The sequence below is a fragment of the Ursus arctos genome, chromosome X (assembly GCF_023065955.2).
Source record: "Ursus arctos isolate Adak ecotype North America chromosome X, UrsArc2.0, whole genome shotgun sequence".
In the NCBI taxonomy this organism is placed as follows: domain Eukaryota; kingdom Metazoa; phylum Chordata; class Mammalia; order Carnivora; family Ursidae; genus Ursus; species Ursus arctos.
Genome location: NC_079873.1, coordinates 14,497,437 through 14,519,208, shown reverse-complemented (window position 1 = coordinate 14,519,208; position 21,772 = coordinate 14,497,437). Strand labels below are relative to the sequence as shown.

General features: G+C 38.7%; 2 protein-coding genes across 7 annotated transcripts in view; both read right to left on the bottom strand.

Moving 5' to 3' along the window:
• The window catches only part of CDKL5 (cyclin dependent kinase like 5), a 198,691-nt gene that overhangs the window by 77,851 nt on the left and 99,068 nt on the right, over positions 1 to 21,772 (bottom strand). The window lies entirely within an intron of this gene.
• LOC113242255 (gap junction alpha-1 protein-like) lies at positions 8,248 to 14,105 on the bottom strand. Its single transcript, XM_057310348.1, has one exon. It carries the CDS (start codon positions 12,969 to 12,971, stop codon positions 12,051 to 12,053), a length of 921 nt encoding a protein of 306 aa, XP_057166331.1. The 5' UTR covers positions 12,972 to 14,105; the 3' UTR covers positions 8,248 to 12,050.

Sequence of the window (21,772 nt, the reverse complement as noted above, 5' to 3'; positions counted from 1 at the left end):
AATGTCTGATTCTATTTTGCTTTATTCATCAATAAGCTGATAAATCATACATACATAAAATATAAAATCTATAATTCTTGATTTGGGGCCCTGCTTTTATTTTTTTTAAGATTTTATTTATTTATTTGACAGAGAGAGAGCACAAGCAGCAGGCAGAGGGAGAGGGAGAAGCAGGCTCCCCACTGAGCAGAGAGCCCTATGTGGGGCTCGATCCTAGGACCCTAGGATCATGACCTGAGCCAAAGGCAGACGCTTAACCGACTGAGCCACCCAGGCATCCCTGGCCCTACTTTTACATTTTCTTATAAAAGAAGAAAAATGAGAGTACTGAAAACTGGTGAAGAAAGTCAAAACACCACGTTTTCTTCCAATTCATGAGAAATATGCCTGGGATTTAGGACAGAAACATGCTTAAGGAAACTCCAAAGTTCTAAAGCAACAGAAATCATGTTCCATATAACATCTTTAGGCTACTAAGGCATAAGGTCCTCCAGCTTACTACGATGTTGCCAAAATGTGACAGACTGATAGGGAAAGTGAGAGAAACTCAGAAGCTCTCTGTTCAAACAACAGAACTAGATTACCTCTCCGGCCCTCATGATCATACATTCTGATAGATATGCTCACACATATGCAGACAAAAATGGTGCAACTAAAATCTGAAACAAGTTCCAAGTTACCACTTTTTGCCGTAACCATATCCATGTAGAAAACTAAAAATTACATTCAACATAGGTAGCAACAGTTTTCTTTTCTTAAGAACTTATTTTCAAAGTATCTAGTTTAGTTAAAACTTACTTTATCTTTCATGCATTGTGGAGAAAACTAGAGAATGCCAGATTCGCTTTCTCTTACCATAGAAAGAGATGAGTATCAAACATGAAACAACAGCCTAAATATTTTTGAAAGAGCAAGTCTGGTAGCCTTTATATCCAAGTACCCAGCACTTTATCTTACATATGATAGCTATGTAACAAAAATGTCCGCAGAAGGGACCTGTACCACCTTGTTGTACAGGCATACTGTTCACCACCATCATAAAGGAAGTTGTATGACCTCAAACATGCCACCTTGAGTGCTAAAGCAAAAGAGAAGGAGAGGACAAAAAGTGGCCATGCCTTTGAAACAACTATGGAATAGAAGTCTCAAGCAGTTCACTGTTTCGCGAGAATCAGCCAAGAAACACTATATAACCTCAACGAAATTCTTGTGTGGCTGGTTATTTGATGTCAAGAATATCACTGAAGCATTCTAGTTGAAATCCTCTTGTAGGAATATTCTCCAAAGACCTCAGTGAGGTCATCAGTTTGCACATAATAGATCTTTCAAACATACTCTGCTATCAATCACAGGATTGAGGAAAAGAAAGATGTGTTACATATCATGCAGCCTGGCAGCTTTCCAAGGCTTCAAGTATAAGGTTTTAATTCCATGCTTCATCTCCTAACTTAAAAAAAAAAAAAAAAATAACAACAACAAAAACCCTGGTCCTGTCACAACTAATTATTTGCAGTTTCTCAAGTGAACCTTCACACATACTTGCTTACACTCTGCCTCCAGCATTCATCCTTTCTACGTTCATTCATTTATTCAATCAACAAACAGTTTTCAAGCTCCTACTCCGTGACAGGTACTGTGCTAAACAAAACAGGGCCATTCAAATACAGTATTTATTTGGGTGAGGGAGTACCCATGGAGGTGACTTGTTTTTAGCTGGTACTTAAATCACAAGAAGCCAACCCTGCTACTTCTAGTTAACTCTTCTTCTTCAAAACCCTCCAAGATCCCCCAGCTTATTTTGTGTGTTCCTTTTTTGTGCTTCCTAGCACCCCATCCACACCTACAACCAGGATCTTACCATACCTGCCCTGGTATCTAGGGTTTGCCATTCCACCTCACTTCCCACCTCAGACTGTAAGATCCACAAGCCTAGGAGCTTCACATAACTCTGTGCCCCTAAGACCTAGCAGAAAGACACTCCAAAAAGGTAGGCTAAATGAGTTAGGCATTTTAGCTGTTCTAAGTACCTCTTAAGGATCTTACAGGGACCAAGAAGAAATGAAGCCATGGACACAGACAGAATAGAGATATATAAATTTTAACTAAAAACATCACAGAAAATAAAGACGAAAATAGTATCTTGTTAAAAAGACCAACCACCTGAGTTTTGAAATGAGTGACCTATTTGTTTCTTGACATTTTCATGCTCTGACAGCCTATGAACTCCTCAAGAGCAGAGACCACATTCTAACCACTATGCTGTCATGAGCCTTTTTCTTCTAAAATGTGGGCTCTCCACACTTGTGAACCATGCCCTTTTTGTTCTTTATCCCAAACATCCAGCAGAACTCACTACAGCAGGTGCTTTAACAAATGTCTGCCTAATGAATTAACTTTAAGTTCTAAAGCTCGCTCCTGTGTTTTCTCTTGAGCTAGAACTAACAAAGATCCCTTTATACATCAACAAAGAATGTATTTAAATGGCACTGATAATAAATCAATATGAATCTGAAAGATCTGCTTCAGATAAATCACATAGTGGGTAAGTGCCTGTGGAAATTTAAACACCAATGACATGAAAAATGCAAATCAATGAATTATTTTAGGAGAAATTATACACTATTCTCTAAAAAAACATGACACATTTTATATTCAACACCGTGTTTATAAGGAATAGAACAAACTGTTACACTACCTAGTACATAGAATATGTAAATGAAACTTGACTCATTTTAAATGAGAAAATTTAAATTTTCACTGAAAAAGCAAGGTAAAGGGCAGCATGAATCGCTCCTGAACAGAAAAACTTTATTACATTTAAAGTACTTTACAATAAGCCCCTAAAGTAGAATTTAAATCTAATGGCATAGATAATATTAACATAATGACTTGTGAATCACATCCTTATAGTTATTCTACTAGCTGTATTTGAACAAAAAGGCACCCAAAACAACAGAAAATATCATAAATGTATAAATAAATGTGACAATAGGTGTATATAATAAAATATAATCTGGCTAAATTTTCTCTTGAACTCTAAACAACCAAAGAAAACGCAGAAATTTCTAACAAAATCATTATTTCTTACTTTCTGAAACAAATTTTAAAATCTGATTATTAGAGGACTGTACTCCAAACAATTTAAAATATAAGATATGTACTGGTTATTTTTCATACTCTCATTGCCAGATCTATGTGGTTTCATAAGAAAGGAAACAAAGTGTTTCTAATTAGAAAGTTTTTAATTACATAAAATTACTTAATTGATACCTTTTAGAAACCCAGAAGCATTTCTTTCAGCCACAATCTTGATTTCAAACAAATAATAATAAAGCAAAGTGAAACTCAAAAGTTTTCACACATCCAGAAGAAGGGTAAGAACTTCAGATTTAGAGCCACACTGCCTGAAATTTAAATCATGGCTCTACCACCTACTAGGTAAGTGACCTTTGACAAGTTACTTAACCTCTCAGTGCCTCAATTTCCTTTTCTGAAAATTGTGTCTAATGTCACTTATTCCTGAGGTTGCCATTTGGATTGAGTAAGAGGATACAAGTAAAATGCTCAGAACAGCACACGTACTAAATGTTATTACTATTATTACTATCATCAGGGAGAAAGTTCGAAATACTCTACTTTAGGCATTCCCAAAACCCAAGCATGTTTCCAGAGGAACTCAGAGAACATGGGGTTTTGTCCCTGGGGGCGAGGGGAGGGGGTGCCTTCTCCCATCCCTAGAGACAACTAACAGTCCTTACTATTATAAAGCGCAGACTCACAAAGGCAGTGGAGCTGAACTTCCCATCCAATAGGCTAATGTCAAAGAGAGCTGATGTTCCTCCAGGAGTGGAGGATCCTCCAGGACTGGGAGGATCACAGGGCTGGGGCTTCTGCATGAGGCAGAAGGGTGTCCAGGACGTTGGACAGTGGTGTTACTTGGCTAGATCCCTCCAGTCTGATCACTAAGCACCACACCCTGGAGAGCTGGGGCCAGGGAAACAATGCCCACTGGAGGGTAGTGCCTGGCAAAAGGTTTAATGGTAACCAGAGTAACAAGCAATGGTAACCATGAGAACAACAAGGCACTTCAGGATTAGGCCCCTTCTCCATTTGCCTGGTACTTCATAAACCAGAGAAGGCTTATGTCAGTCAATGGGAAGCAAAGGAGCTCCAATGCCACAAGCCACATGGTATGGAGCTAGATTTAGTTTCATTTCTAAAATAAAGAATTGTGTTTTCTACCTCAGTGTCATTAGGCAAATTAAAATCTATTTCACAGGGCTTTAAACTCTACAAAATGGCGAGGTCTCTGAAGTTAAGGATGACATCTCAGTACCATCTATAGTCCCCAGGGCCAATCTCAGTGCCTGATACATGGTTTATTTCAAGAACAAACCGATGTTATTATATAAACCAATATTTACAGAATTTTCACACACATGTGGAGACTTCTAGTTTTGGTAAAGATGGAGTAGCCACACTTCTCGCATGTCCTTCCTCTTGAAACTAAAAATCCCTGTATATAACATACAATCAAGCATAGGAAGACAAGGTGGGAAAGTAGCCGACTGCCTTGGGACTTCAGGACTTGGGGAACACCATGGCAGTGAGGTCCCTGGGTTTCCCCACTGTCTCCTATGTATCCCCGGAAGAGTACTGCAGAAGCCTCCAACCTAGAACTGACAGGAGGCAAATACAAAGTGTCAAGAAAAGTCTGTTCTCACAGCCAAAAGAGCAGGAAAAGGACAGGCTAACAAAAGAAAATCTTTGGGGCGACACTCCAGGCAAACATCAATGGAAAACCTGCACTACCATCCCACTGAGGTTTCAGTAGGGCTGAGCAGGTAGACACTTTTTACTTACAGACACAAACGCGCACGTGCACGCGCACATACACACACACACACACACACACACACACACACACACACACACACACACTCCAAGGAAGCAGGCAGCAGGGCTCCAACTCCCTAACTCCCCACTTGGTGCTATTCTTGTTGGTGGGGTTGAGCAGGGAGCTAATCTTCCATCTCCTGCCTGCCAGAAGCAGGCACAGCTCCCATTCCCTGCCTCGTCATATTGGCAAGTCCAGTCAAGAGCTGATCTTCCATCTCCCTCCAGGCAGAAGCAAGCAACAGTACTCTGGCCCCTCTGCCACAGTGGTGTCTGCAGGATGGAGCAGAAGCAGTAAGGCAGTGCAAATCACTGGTCCACTTTCCTCTGGGAAGCTGTTAGCAGGGCCAAATGAAGAGGTAAACATCCACCCTACCCTTCCGCAAGGAGGCAGCGGGAGTGAGAACAATGGGGAGAGGGGTGTCCAAGCAGGAAGCTGAACACACCTAGCCAGCCATCAGGCTACCACCCAATAGGGAGGCTGCCTGCTGAACAAAAAAATAAAAATAAAAAGAGTCCAGAGTGTTGTAATATCCAAACTGACCAGGATACAATAAAAATATATGTATCACTCATCATACCAAGGACCATGAAAGTCACAACTTACAGACAAGAGACATCACCACAGAGATGAATCAGATATTGGAATTATTGAACAAGGATTTTAAAGCAATCTTAATAGAAGTACTTCAACAAGCAATCCAGAAAGACCCATGGACAGAGATTTAAAATAGCCCCAACAAAAGCGTGCTCTCTCAAGCTAAAGGACCAGGCAAGGAGCAGCCTAGCATGAAAGAAAACATTTAGACAATAACCAACCACCCTACTCCAGCCAAATCAAACACTGGTTCCATTCACATCAGTAAGGGCGAAGTGGGGAACATGTCCAAACCCCTGCCAGGGTAGTGACAATGAAGGCGACATAAGAAGCCAAACTCCCATTTACATCAGTAACGAGGAGCCCCTTCCCCAGTAGGTATCAGTGGAAGCCGAACGAGGAAACTGAACTACCATCCCCATCTGTGCCCTCTACCTTGCAGAGCACAGTCATAAAAGACCAGATAAAACAGAAGATTAAATAAGGTAGAGAGTCTAATGACATAATATCCAAAATGTCCAGGTTTCTACAGAAAATCAGTCATCATACTAAGAACTAGGAAAACCTCAACATGAATGAGAAAAGACTATCAAGATGCTAACAAAGAGATGGCAGAATTATTTGACAAGAATTTTAAAGTAGCCACCATACAAAGAGAAAGTCTCAAAGGAAATCTTAATTTCATAGAACTTAATGAAAATACATTAAATCAAAATATGTGCAATGGAGCTAAAGCAGCACTAACAGAGAAATTTATAGTACATTAGCACACATTAGAAAGAGGAAAGGTCTCAAATCGATAATCTAAATTCTTACCTTTAGACCAGAAAAAGAAAGAAGCCCAAAACAAGAAGGAAACAAAGATAAAAGATAAAAAACAAAGATAAAAGGAAACAAAGATATTTCAGTGAAATATCAAACAGAAAAATAATAAAATAATTTAGAATTTTTTAAAATAAAATCAATGAAGCTAAAACTGGTCCTGCTAAAAGATTAATAAAATTTATAAGCTTCTAGCAAGACTGATAAAGAGAAGATAAAAATCATCAATATCAGGAACGAAACCGGGGAGAGATCCCTAGAATCCCACCACCATTACCACAAACTTCACACTCCTAAATTTCACAACTTAGAAGGAATAAGGCCAATTCCTGGAAAACCACAAACTACCAAACATAACCAAAATGAAATAAGCAATTTAAATAGTTGTGTAATTATTAAATAATTGAATTTGTAATTTTGAAGTTCCCAATAAAAAAACCTCAGGTTCAGATGAGTTCACTACAGAATTCTACCAAACATTTAAAGAATTAACACCAATTTTACACAATCTCTTCCAGAAATCAGAAAAGGAGGAAACACTTCCAAACTCCATTTTCTGAGGCTAATAATACAATGATATCAAAACCTGACAAAGACAGCACGAAAAAACAGGAAGTATAGACTAGCATCTCTTATGAATTCACATACAAAAAATCCTCAACAATATACTAGCATTTCAAATCCAGTGATGTATAGAAAGAACTGTACACCATGACCAGTTGGATTTATTCTAGATATGCAAGGCTGATTCGACATTTGAAAACCATGTGAACAGGGTAAAGAAGAAAAAAATCATAAGATCATATCAACTGAAACAATAAAAGAATGACAAAATTGAACACCAGTTTACGATTCAAAAAAAAAAAAAAAACCTCTGGCAAACTAGAAATAGAAGGTAAGTTGCTCAACTTTATAAATATCATCCACAAAACCCTATAGCTAACATATTTAACGGTGAAAGACCAAATGCTTTTTCCCTAAGATCGGGAACATGAAAAGAATGTCTGCTCTCATCACTATTACTAAACACAGTATTGGAAGTTCTAATCAGAGTAAAAGGCCAAGAAAAAGAAATAAAAAGCATACAGATTGTAAACAAAGGAATAAAACTGATATTTGCAGATGACATGATCATCTACACAAAAAAATCCCAAGAATACACCAAAACCTCCTAGAACTATTAAGTTTAGCAAGATTGTAGAATACAAGATCAACACACAAAAATCAATCACATTTCTTTCTTTTGAGAGAAAAGAGACAGCACAAGCAAGAGGGGCAGAGGAAGAGGGAGAAAGAACCTCAAGCAGACTGCGCTGAGCACAGAGCCCAATGCAGGGCTCAACCCCAGGACCCTGAGATCATGTCCTGAGCCAAAACCAAGAGTCGGTGGCTTAATGGACTATGCCACCCAGGCACCCCAATCAATCACATTTCTATATGTAAACAACAAAGATGGGAGACAGAAGTTAAAAGCAAAATATCATTTATAATTACTCCAAGGAAAGGGTTGCCTGGGTGGCTTAGTCCATTAAGTGTCAGACTTGATTTCAGTTCAGGTCATGATCTTGGGGTCATGGGATTGACCTGCATGGGGCTCCGCGCTCAGCAGGGAGTCTGCATATCCCTCTCCCTCTGCTCCTCCCCCATGCTTGCTCTCTCTCTCTGACTCTAAAATAAATAAATAAAAATCTTAAAAAAAAAAAGTTACTCCAAGGAAATGAAACAGTCCAATATAAACTTAATGAGATATGTACAGGATCTGTATCCTACAAATTACAAAATGTTACTGAAAAAAACTGAAGAAACCCTAAGTAAATTGAGAAACATACTATACTCGTGTATTAGAAAACTCAACAAGATGCCAATTTTCCCCAAATTGATATACAGCTTTATTTTTTTTTTAAGATTTTATTTATTTATTCGACAGCGATAGAGACAGCCAGCGAGAGAGGGAACACAAGCAGGGGGAGTGGGAAAGGAAGAAGCAGGCTCACAGCGGAAGAGCCTGATGTGGGGCTCGATCCCAGAACGCTGGGATCACACCCTGAGCCAAAGGCAGACGCCCAACCACTGTGCCACCCAGGCGCCCCGATATACAGCTTTAATGTAATTCCTATCAAAAATCCCAGCAAGTGTTTTGTAGATATAGGCAAATTTATTCTAAAATGAAAATGGAAAGGCACATGACCTGGAATTGCTAAAGAAATTTTGAAAAGGCAGAATAAGATGAGAGGAATCACTATACCTGATGTTAAGGCTTACTACAGAGCTACAAAACAGTAATCAAGACAGTATGATACTGGCAGAGGGATAAACACACAGATCAACAGGACTACACAAATACACCTAACTGATTTTTGCCTGCAAAAGCAATTCAATTGAGGGAGAGACTTTTCTACAAATGGTGGTGCTACAGCAACTGGACTCCATAGCCAAGAAAGAAGAGATGAGACAAGATGAGAAGAGATGAGACAAGAAATGCCTCAACCTAAAATCTCACAACTTACACAAAAATTAATTCAAAATGGATCATGGACCTAAATGCAAGATCATGGATTTACTTTTACTTAAATCTATGAAACTTTTAGAAAACAAAGAAGAAAATCTTTAGGATATAGGACTAGACAAAAAGTTCTTAGACGTAATTACCACCAAAAACACAATCCATAAAAGGAAAAACTGATAAATGACCTTATCAAAACTGAAATAATTTGCTCTGTGGAAGACCTTATTAAGCGATGAAAAACAAGCTACAAGCATATCCAACAAAGGATTTATATATATATAAACTCCTTAAATAGTAAGGAGTAATATTAAATATTAATAAAATAAAGAATCCAATTAGAAAATGGACAGAAGAAACAGATACCTCACTGAAGAGGATAATACAGATCCCAATTAAGCACACGAAAAGATGCGAAACATTATTAGCCATTAGAAAAATGCAAGTTTAAACTACAATGAGATCATCGACATACCTATTAGAATGGCTAAAATAAAAACACTGATAATACCAAATGCTGGTGACCATGTAGAGAAACGAGATCACTCATACATTATTGATGGGAATGTAAACCACTCTGGAAAAAGAACATGCCAGTTTCTTATACAACTCAGCAGTTACACTCTTGAGCATTTATTGTAGAGAAATGAAAACTTCTGTTGACAAAAAGACCTGTACACAAATGTTCATACGGCTTTATTTGTAATAGCTAAACCTGGAAATAACCTAAAGGTCCTTCAACAGGTGAATAAACAGTGGTACTGCCACTGTTTTAACTCAGCAGTTAAAAACAAAAACAAAAACAAAAACCTATTGGTTCATACAAAAACTTGGATGGGTCTCAAGGGAGTTTTGCTGAGAAAAAAGCCAATCTCAAAAGGTACCACCGTACCATTCCATTTGAATAGTATTCTTGAAACGACAAAATTAAAGAGATGAACAGATTCGTAGCTGCAAAGAGTTAGGGAGAGGGGAATGGAGGGGTGCAACTGTGGCTTTCAACAGCACAAGGGATCCTTGTCATAAAACTGTTCTGTATCTTGACTGTGGTGGTCACATGAATCTACACGAGTGATAAAAACTACACACGTGCATGCGCATGTATGTATATATGAGTGCATGTAAAACTGGTGAAATATGAATAAGGTCAATAGCTTGTATCAATGTCAGTTTTCTGGTTATGATATTCTACTAGTTACGCAAGATGTTACCATTGGGAGTAATTAGTTGAGAGATATATGGAATCAATTATTTCTTACCATTGCATGTAAATCTGTAATCATCTCAAGATAAAAATTTTAACAAAATCAAACAAACAATATGTGAATATCAATGTGAAACAGGAAGTGAGCATGGCAGTATCCAATCCAAGATTTCAGAGGTTTTGCAGTGCCCCATAGAAACACACATCCCATTAGTAAGTAACTGTGCTTATTCCTCACAAAACAGTTTGTAAGAAGGAAATCTGAAAGACTGTAATGAGCCAAGAGACTAGGTTTTACAAATGAGACTGTTTAAACTGTCAGAGCAAGATGCTGTTCATTGGCAGGTTTAACATTTAAGTTGTCCCCGTCTTCTCCTTCCTTCTGCCCTGTGGGGTGGGTAGAAGCTTCTGATGAAGAGTAGATCAATCAGTTAAAAGAAAAAAAAAGCTACATTTTTTGCACATCTAAGTAGTGGGTGTATCTGTGATCCTGCTATATATAATTAAAGATGCTAATACTAAAACCTTCTGTAATGGAATCACTGCAATTCCATTTCTAAAACTCTGCAGTAGATTCTGCTTAGATTAAGATGTACCAATGAAGAGTTCAAAAGACTAGGAAAGATGAACGCAGCCAGAAACTCTCAGAGGAGGCAAACAGGCAGGTTGCTCTCTTAAAACTTTATTAAATAAAGAACATTTTCTAGACTATATGGACTAGGTCTACATTTGCATTTAATAAAGCTGAACATGACAGTAGTCTAATGTGAAATGTTAAACCATTTAGTGTACAAAACTGTTTATGTAGCTGTTGTACAAGAACAAAGTATGAAGCTCAGCATTTTCACCAACCATCTGTGAGTTTTAGAAAAGTCATTTGAATAAACGATTAGACTTCTTTAGTATATATTTCCAACACATCAGTTACATGGGTAATACTCAAACCTCTTTAAAGCTTTCTTGCATTCCAAATAAAATCATCAGTACAAACATCAAAAACACTGACCATCCCAAAAGACTGCTTGCCAAACTCATTAACAGAATACGAGTTCTAAAATAATGCTTATTACGAAAGGTTTATTAAGTAAAATAAAGCCAAGAATTATCAGTTACTGTAAAATTCATGTAAGAACCTTTAATAGTCCAGCTCTAAGCATTCCTTTTAAGTTTCTCACATTAATGAGTACTGTTTACAGAACTAAAAATCTATCATTCAAGTATTAGTCATTACATTTCAGAAAAAGGACATCATTCCTGATCATTCTATAAAAGAAAAAGATCACAATGAATAGAACCAATATCCATAATAGGATAAACTGAGTAAAGGGGGGCACTTTGGGGAGGGAAGAGTGTTTCACTTTCACAGTAGGAATTATGTAAACATCATACAGCCCACACCACAAAATCCATGAGAAAGGCTCAAATTTGAACCCTGCATTATTTTAAAATCATGTTCATGAGTTTTTATTGCATCCGTTTGTACTAATACATGACAGATATCTATCACTCTTTCATATACACTGAACCGTTCTTGGGAAATATGGGAGAGAAAAAGTCCTTACTTATGTACCACCTAATGCAACTTTTATTTAGAATGTAAATTCTTCGAGTCAACCATTTTGAATACCAACTATGTTCCTCCACCAATCCCTCCCCTTTCTCCTCTCCTATCCCAGACGCCCCCCACCCAAGAATGCTTTATGTCTGTTAAGCCTCGTAACTGACATTGTTGAGTACCACCTCCTCTGGAACAAAAGTACACTCTCCACTGTACCTTCCTTTTGTTTAACAGCTGAGCAGAATCATAATGCTTTCAGGCATGTGTCTAGATCTCTAGGTCATTCATTAAGGCTGCTGCTGGCATGACCGCTGGCTTTGCAGAATGGCTGCTGGTCTACAATGACTATTGCCCAGTGGCTACTTTTATCATTCCCCCCCCCCCGAGAATTCTGCTTATCATCAGGGAAATCAAAAGGCTATGTGTGCAAGTTAGAGGTGGTGCTTCCTGCCAGCCCTATTAGATCTTGCTATGCACTCTGTTTAGCATGGCTTGGCTCATTTCCTTGTTTACTGTAACCACGGCAGGAAGAACTGTTTCTGTTTCCAGGAACCACCTTGTCCCTGGGAAGGGACATGGAGGAGAGAGGAACAGCTGATGAAGAGTCAATGGAGAGGCTTGGCAGACCAGATGTATCATGGTAAGGCTCATTCTCTGGATCCTTCACATGTTCCTTAATGCCCTTGAAGAAGACATAGAATAACTCGATGATGTTCAAAGCAAGAGACACCAAGGACACCACCAGCATGAAGAGAATGAAGATGCTTTTCTCTGTGGGGCGAGAGAGGAAGCAGTCAACCTGATGCGGGCAGGGGTCTCGTTTGCAAGTGTAAACCGCATTCAGGCTGAATCCATAGATGTACCACTGGATCAGCAGGAAGGCCACCTCAAAAACAGACTTGAAGAAGACACTAATGGTATAGATTCGCAGCAAGCCCCTTCTCATATGCACCTTACAATGTTCTTCAATGCTATACTTGAACTTCTTGATTTCGATTTCATTTTCTTGCAAGTTCACCTCCATGTTGACACCATCGTTTTGAGTGACTCTGAGTTCCTCCCCTCTCTTTTTCAACTTTTCTTCCTTGCGTATCATGTAGAATACGTGCACTAGGTACAAGAGTGAGGGAACGGACACAAATATGATCTGCAGGACCCAGAAGCGCACATGAGAGATCGGGAAGGACTTATCATAGCAGACGTTTTCACAACCAGGCTGCCGAGTATTACAACGAAAGGCAAACTGCTCATCATCCCAGGCTGACTCAACCGCGGTCCCCAGTAGCAGGATTCGGAAAATGAAAAGGACTGAGAGCCACACCTTCCCTCCAGGGGTGGAGTAAGCTTGAACCTTGTCAAGGAGTTGGCCTAAGGCACTCCAGTCACTCATGTTGCCTGTTCGCTGTTCTTTCGCTTAAAAGAAGTGAAGTAGGCACACCAAGTGATTGCACTCCTTGGAGGATGAAGTAAAATGAAAAAGTAAGTTCAAGCACTCAAAACTTTCTAAAGTTTAAAAGTCGGCTACACCCACTGGTACCTTCCTCACTCTTCTTCCTAATGAAAGACAACTGCTGATACCCAATAAAAGCTTATGTGGATTCATTTTCATACATGGTGAGCAAATAGTCTTAAATAAGGATGTATATATATCAATAATGGGACAAATTACATAAATGAGGGAATAACTCAGGGACGTCTGGGTGGCTCAGTTGGTTAAGCGTCTGCCTTCGGCTTAGGTCATGATCCCAGGATCCTGGGATCGAGTTCCCCATCAGGCTCCCTGCTCATCGGGTAGTCTGCTTCTCCCTCTCCCTCTGCCTGCTGCTCCCCCTGCTTGTGTGCTCTCTCTCTTTCTCTGTGTCAAATAAATAAATAAAATCTTTTAAAAAAAATTGAGGGTACAACATAAACACCTCTAAAGGTTTCCTTCAATTCCAGAATAAAGTAATCTCCAAAGATAAAGACTGAAACACAGAAACTGAATTAAAAATTCACATGTAAATATTGACCAATTCATCTTCAAACATTATTAGGGCCATCATTTCCCAAATAGGAAACAATAGGGGTGCCTGGCTGGCTCAGTCAGTAGAGCGTGCAACTCTTGATCTCAAGGTTGTGAGTTCGAGCCCTGTGTTGGGGTGGAGACTACTTTAAAAGGGGGGGGAACAAATATACAATGATATTCATCTGAGCATTATCTATTCATTGCCTACTAGATACCAGGTACTATACTGGGCACTGGTCCCTATGGGTGAGTAAAACAGAATTCCTGTACCTGAGCAACTCACAATTAACTAGAGGAAACAGATCATTAAAAGCACAATAATTTAGGGGTGACTGGGTGGCTCAGTCAGTTAACTGACTCCTGATCTCAGCTCAGGTCTTGATCTCAGGGTTGTGAATTCAAGTTCTGCAACGAACTCTGCGAAGCCTACTTTAAAAAAAAAAAGTACAGTATTTTATTAAATCTAAGACACAATTGATTATAAGATAAACCATTATGTTATTTACCACTCAGAAAGCAATCAAGGCATCCAGTGTTAAGAGTGCCTCAATTTCAGAAATGTGAGGGGGAATGTACATCTTAGAATCAATGAAAAAGGTTAAATGAATATAGAATTGCAATTTTTAAATAAGTGCTAAGATGTGAAGAAAAAAAAAAAAGGTACTGACAGAAATTAACTCAAGGAAACTCAGATCAGTCTGTACAGAGTCAGCCAGGCAAAGAGTCAGTTAGCTATGAGGGAAGCCAGCATTGGCAAAGCTTTGAGGGTGGGAGAACTCACTGCACTCAGGGAGCTCAAAGGCAGGCAAACTGGTTACCAGGTATTAAGTAGAGGTAGCACAGCCCAAGACTGGTGCTGGAGGAAGCGACCTCAGGCATCTGCTTACCAGCAGCAGAGAAACCCAGGAGCAGAAAGCATGATTACACTGTGATGCTGGGGCAAGACTGAAGCTGAGGGAGAAATTACTAATGGCAGTTCAGGAACTCTAGGGGTCAGTAGGAAGGTTGGGGGAAGAGAAAGGATACAAGTGAAGAATGTACAGAGCAGTACAGGGATGAGGGTTCTGTGCTAAAATGGGCAGCCAGTGAGTTTTGGTGTGACAAAAAGTAGAAGAGGATGTCAAGAATTATGGGGGTGATCCTGAGAGTCTCTCCCATAGAGAGGGTAATGGATGACCAGTCCTGGCACTGTGGTCCTGAATGCTGTGGTGAATGAAGGGACATTTTGTAAGGGTAGCTGCCATCCCTGTTACCACAAAGTAGCAAGATCAGGACTCCCCCACCCCACCCCAAAAAAAGAGAGGCACTACGGTTCCCTCCTTATCTGGAAATTGCTTCAGGATCCAGCCAACAGAGGCCTCAACTTAAATACTTATTTACTGAACGTGAACCACTATCTCAGGTGAAATGTGAACACATGGAAGCTTTTTTATTAAGACTAAAATATTAATACACTGTGTCAATTCGTGTGGGTTTCTTCTAGGAGACTGCTGTATCACCAGTCTTTTGGGGATTTTGGGGGGGGGGTTAGGTTTCAGGAGGAGCAACACAGATACCGACCACTAACCTGTTCAGGGTTGGTGGGAGCTGGCATGGGGCACAACCCATAACTGTGCCCCTACTGAAGACCTGCTCTTCTTTCTCCATTTCCTCCCAACAGCCCTATTTCTTTATAAGAAATGTCTGTAAGCAAAAGCCTAAGCAAAGGTTTCTGCCTCTAATTCAAATCATGCTAGACAAATCGATCTTCATTTTTTTTTTAAGATTTTAAGTAATCTCTACACCCGAGATGGTGCTCAAACATACAACCCTGAGATCAAGAGTTGCATGCTCCAACAACTGAGCCAGCCAGGCCCCCTGAAGCTTACTTTAAGACAAACCACAACTAATTGATTATTACGTGGCAAAAAATAATAATTTTCAATCAAATCCTTTCAATACAGCATGAACTCATCATTTCTAAAACTTTATTTAGTATGTTAGGATAAAAGCCATAATAGTTAATATTTTACTTCTCCCTCCTGAAAAACTTCTAATTCCCAAAGATAGATACTCATTTTAAACAATTCAGAAAATTAAAAGAGAAAAATATTTCTTAAACATGAGTTTGCCAACTAATAATCAATCTTAAATACCAGTTAGCTGATTAGTTTCTTGGTTTGTAACAGCTATTCCTCACAGTAGATTCAGTGAGAAAACTAAACCTTAAAATGAAACCTAAAAACAGAGGGCAAGGTTAATGCAATTTACAATGTCTCAATTGCCCAAGGTTGGTTACAACTGTTCTCCAAGGATAAGAACTGAAGGTTCCCAAAATGCAATTTTTTAGCAAGTAATCAAATTACAAGACTTTGAAGCATACACTGTACTTTCTCAGTTGCTTGAATAACACATTTTAGCCAAATTGTCCTTTATCATGCAGATTATGAAAGTAATCCTATTAGGCTAAAGTCACCAAGATCTCCAGTTTATAATTAATACATTCTCAAGGTTAATTGAAAATAAACCACTGGCGGCATAAGAGTTAGGCATTTATTCTCATTATTTTTTTCAAATTTAAACAGTGCTTAGTCTCCAGAGATTTCAAAATGCCTCAGAAAATTGAGTTACTTTTTCATAAACAAGTAGGGTAAAGTAATAACGAGTGAAGGTTAAAGACAATAATCCCCGAAACTACTTTAGCACCGATTCTAAAAGGAATCTGATAAAAAACAGTACGGGGGGAATCAATAATTCCAGTTAATTTAAGGCAAAGTTATTAACAATTTTCTAGAACTACAAGAAGCGCAAGTTTTTCAAATATTTTGTTCTGAGAAAGTTCTTGCTAAGCACTTTGAAAATATAGAGAGCAGAGATTCAAAGGGATGAAAATAACTAAGAATGAGTCATCTCAGCTAAGCAAATCGTTCATAGAGAAGTTAAAAGTCTCTTGCTGAACAATTATTTTTAAACTGGACAAGGTATTTCCAATTTTAAAACATAAACATAAAGCATCAGGTTTCAGCCCCAATATATAAAGTGCTTGAATATTGTCCCTCCTATCCTTACAGCAAGAGAAAAAAAAAAAAAACACTGAAAATCAACTTTCCTTAGGCTTATCAGAGAATTAAGGACATAAGACAAACCGAACTCCTGAAATCTGGAGAGACAGGCAAATAGAGAGCATCACACCCAAGAAGAGCTTACCTGGAGCAGAAGGCACTAGAGCAATACCCTAGGGAGAAAACTTAAATGGTAATTTTGACAAAGGCTTGCAAGTAAGAACTCCTAGCTACCAAGTCTTAGGAGGGCCCTCCACACTCTCTTGGCTTTACCTCCAGGACTTCACCAGGTTCTGAACATGAAGATCCAAGAATGATCTCCTCCCCTTTTGGGTAAGAGTTAGAAAGAAAAAAAAAGTAACAATTTTGAAATATGCCCAGGGTAAAGATCCAATAAAAATCTTCTCCCTTTTGAGGAAGAAGGGGAATGTAACCATTTTGAAAAACACCCAGGGAAAAAGTAACAGTTTTGAAATAAGCCTTTGAAACAAAGGCCAACACTCAAAGGGAAAATTTATCAGAGCCTTACATGTTGTCCTGGGAGAGGGGAAATTAGCCAGCTACAGCCCCTCTCGCCTTCTTGCTTCACCTAAAAAGAAGGGGAGAAAAAAGGCTAAAAAATACTTCTGAAGGTTGCAGGCCAGGGCTCAGGCCCACCGAAAGACTTAAGATTTGGTCCTAAGACTATAGAATACTTCCTCTTCCCCATACTCGACCACCAGGTCACAAGGTTCTGGTACAGTAACAGTGGATTTCAATGGTAAGAGTTGCAAGAAGCAGACTATTTAAACTATTTAAAAAGAAGTTCTTAGGGAAACACAAAGGCAATGGGGGAAAAAAATAAACAAAAAGACACTGGAGGAAACTGAAGCCTCTGGCACCTACATGCACAACAAACATTTAAGAGCCCAGCCTCAAGCCAAATTAACCTAAAACATTACACTAAAAGCCTATTTACCTCAGTTCCTATTACCTGATATATCCTATCTGGGTTTATTTTGGGTTTTCTTAAAAGATTTTATTTATTTACTTGGCAGAGAGAGAGAGAGCACAAGCAGAGGGAGCAGCAGAAAGAGGGAGAAGGAGAAGCTGACCCAGGCGCCCCTATCCGGGTTTTAAAAAACATTAAAAGGCAGGCTAAAAGGCAAGACAAAAGGCAGTCTGAGGAGACAAAGCAAGACTTCAGAACAAGATTCAGATATGGCACACATTTGGGGATTATCAGGAATAATCTCGGATAGGGAATTTAAAATAACTATGTACTATGTTAAGAGCTCTAATGGAAAAAGTAGACAACATGCAAGTACAGACTGGTAATGTAGGCATACACAATCCTAAGAATTAAAAGAAGTACTACAAGTAAAAAACACTACAACAAAATGAATGCTTTTAATGGACTTAGCAACAGAATGGATATGGCCAAGGAAAGAATTAGTGAATTTAAAAATATTTCAATAGAAACTTCCCAAACTAAATGCAAAGAGAGGAGCACCTGGGTGGCTCAGTCGGTTAAGCGTCTGCCTTCGACTCCGGTCATTATCCCAGGGTCCTGGGATCCAGTCCCACATCAGGCTCCCTGCGCGCAGGGGAGCCTGCTTCTCCCTCTCCTCACCCCTGCCCCCTGCCCCTCACCAACCCGTGGTCTCTTTCTCTCTAGCTACTATCTTTCTTTCTCAAATAAATAAATAAAATCTTTTTAAAAAATGCAAAGAGAAAAAAGAAATTTCATAAAGTAGAACACAGTATCTAAGAACTACAGAACAATTACAAAAGGTATAACCGGATTACCAGAAGGAAAAAAATGAGACAAAGGAAAAGAAATATTTGAAGGAATAATGGCCAAAAACCTTCCAAAATTAATGACACCAAACCATACATCAAAAAAGCTCAGAGCAAATCAAGCAAGATAAATAACCAAAACACTACACCTAAACGACATCATATTCAAACTACATAAAACCAAGCATAAAATCATGATATCAACCAGGGGAAAAGATACCTACAGAGAACAAGGACAGGAAATACATCCAACTTTTTTCAGAAGCCATGAAGTAAAATATTTAAAGTGTTGGGGGGAAAACCCACCAACCTACAAAGTATTCAGGGAAATTATCCTTCAAAAGTGAAGGAGAAATACTTTTTCAGATAAACAAAAACTGAGGGAATTTTTTAACAGTAGACCAGGCTAGAAAGAACTGTTTTAAAAAGTTCTTTAGGGAAGGAAAATTAAACAGGCCAGAAAGTCAGATCTACACCAAATAAGAGCACTGGAGCAGGAATAAATGAAGGCAAAATAAAATCTCTTGTTTCTATTCTTAATTAATAGATAAACATTCAAAGTAACAAGAATAACAATGTATTCACTGATTATAGCATATGGATAAGTAAAATAAATGACAGCAATATTACAAGAGAGATGGGAAGGAGGAATTGGGAAAATTCTAGTTTAAGGTACACGCAGTGCCTAAGAAGCAGAATACATTTATCCAATGGTGGACTTAGCTAAGTTGTAAATGTATGCAGTAAACTCCAGGGCAATGACTAAAAGTCTTTTTAAAAGAAGTATAATGGACATACTAAGACATGACAGAAAACAGAATCATATAAAATGGTCAGTTAAAATCAAAAGGAAGAAAAAGAGGGGAACATTTTTGTCTAAAGAAAGAAAAAAAGAAGAAGAAGGGAGGCCTGGCTGTCTTATGACCCCTTGATATCAGGGTCATGAGTTGGAGCCCCACATTGGGTACAGAGATTAGCCTCCCAAAAAAATCAATAAAAAGAAAAAAGGGGGGACACCTGGATGGCTCAACTGGTTGAGCATCCACCTCTTGATCTGGGCCCAGATCATGATCTCAGGATCCTGGGATTGAGCCCCACATCATGTTGGGCTCCGCCCTCTGCAGGGACTCTGTTTGAGATTCTCTTTCTCCCTCTCCCTCTGCCCCTCCCTCCTCACATGCTCTCTCTCAAATAAATAATCTTTTTAAAAAAGTGTAATGGGGCGCCTGGGTGGCTCAGTTGGTTAAGCGTCTGCCTTAGGCTCAGGTCATAATCCCAGGGTCCTGGCATCTAGCCCCGTGCCCAGCTCTCTGCTCAGTGGGGAGCCTGCTTCTTCCTCTCCCTCTGCCAGCCACTCCCCTTGCTTGTGCTCTCTCTGTCAAATGAATAAATAAGATCTTTTAAATAAATAAATACATAAATACTAAAAATAATTTTAAAAAAGTAACAAATAGAAAAGTTACAAAAGTAAAAAAAAGGTTCATATTAACCCAACTATATTGATAATCACATTAAAATCATTACAAATGCGAATGGCTTTAAAAAAAAAAAAAAGAGTGTGCGTGTGGGCAAGCAGGGGGCAGAGAGTGGCAGACAGTGAGGGAGAGAGAGAATCTTATGCAGGCTCCGCACCCAACATGGAGCCCAATGCAGGGCTCGATCCCACAACCCCAAGATCATGACCTGAGCAGAAATCAAGTGTCTGCTGCTTAACTGAGTCACCCAGATGCCCCTGTGAGAATGGATTTTTAAAACCACTTTAAGTAAAAAGACACAGGAATGCAAAAGCAAAGGAAGGCAAAAAGGTATACCACATTAACACTAATCTAAAGAAAGCTGGAGTAGCTATATCAATTTTAGACAAAGCAGATTTCAGAACCAAGACAATCATCAGGAACAAAGAGAGACATTACAAAGTAATACATTCTTCAAGAAGACCTAACAATCCTTAATATGCAGGCACCAAACAAAAGAGCACCAAAATACATGAGATAAATATAGACAGAGCTGCAAGGAGAAATACAAAAATCCAACATTATAGTTGGAGACTTCAACACCCACCCCTTTCAGTCACTGACACATCCTACATAAAGAAAGAAAGAAAGAAAGAAAGAAAGAAAGAAAGAAAGAAAGAAAGAAAGAAAGAAAGAAAGAAAGAAAGAAAAAGAAAGAAAGAAAGAAAGAAAAGAAAAGAAAAGAAAAGAAAAAAAGGTTGAGTAAAGATATAGGTGCTGAACAGCATTGTCAACTAAATAGATCTACTAAGACATTTATGTAATACTCTTCTAAGAGAAGCATAATACATACTCTTCTCAAGCTTACATGGAGCATTCCTCAAGGCAGACCAAATTCTGGGCCATAAAACACAATAGATTTTGAAGCATAAAAATCATACAAAGTATACTCTCACAGGGCACCCAGGTGGCTCAGTCAGTTAAGCATCCAACTCTTGATTTTGGCTCAGGTCATGATCTCAGTGTCATGGAGCCTGCTTGGGATTCTCTCTCTCCCTTTCCCTTTGCCCCTCCCCCCTGCTGCTCTAGTGCTCACTCACTCTCAATAAATAAGGTATATGCTCACAACCAATGGAATTAAACTAGAAATCAAGAACATAAAGCTGGAAAATCTCAAAATACTTAGAGATTAAGCAAGACACTTGTAAATAACACATGGATTGGGGCACCTTCAGTCAGTGACGCATGCGACTCTTGCTCTTGGGGTCATGAGTACAAGCCCCCACGGGGCATAAAACTTACTTAAAAAAATAAAAATAAAAAAATAGCACACAGGTCAAAGAAGAAATCTTTAGAAATGTAAAAATGTTTTGAACTAAAAGAGTACTAAACAAAATTGTGTGATGCAGCAAAAGCAGTGTATAGGAAAAAAGTTTATAGCATGGAATGCATACATGAGGGAAAAAAAAACAGACCTAAAATCACTAATAAAATAAATTAAAATTAAAAAAATAAAATCAGTAATTAAGCTTCTATCTTAGGAAATAAGACAAAGAGGGATGCTTCTATCTTAGGAATAAGACAAAGAGCAGTAACTTAAGCCTAAAAACAAGAAATAAGAAGAAAATAATAATAAAAATTACAGAAGTAATCAATGAAATTGAACAGAGGAACTCCCCAGTGGGGGGGGGGGGTCAATGAAAACAAAAGTTGGCTCTTTTAAAACATCAGTAAAATTGATAAACCTCTAGCCAGGCTAACCAAGAAAAAGAAAAGACACAAATTATTAATATCGGAAATGAAAGAAGAGTCATCACTACCAATCACATGGACATTAAAAGGATCATAAAGGAATATTATGAACAAATCTATGCCTATCAATTTGGTAACTTAGGTAAATGGACCAATTCCT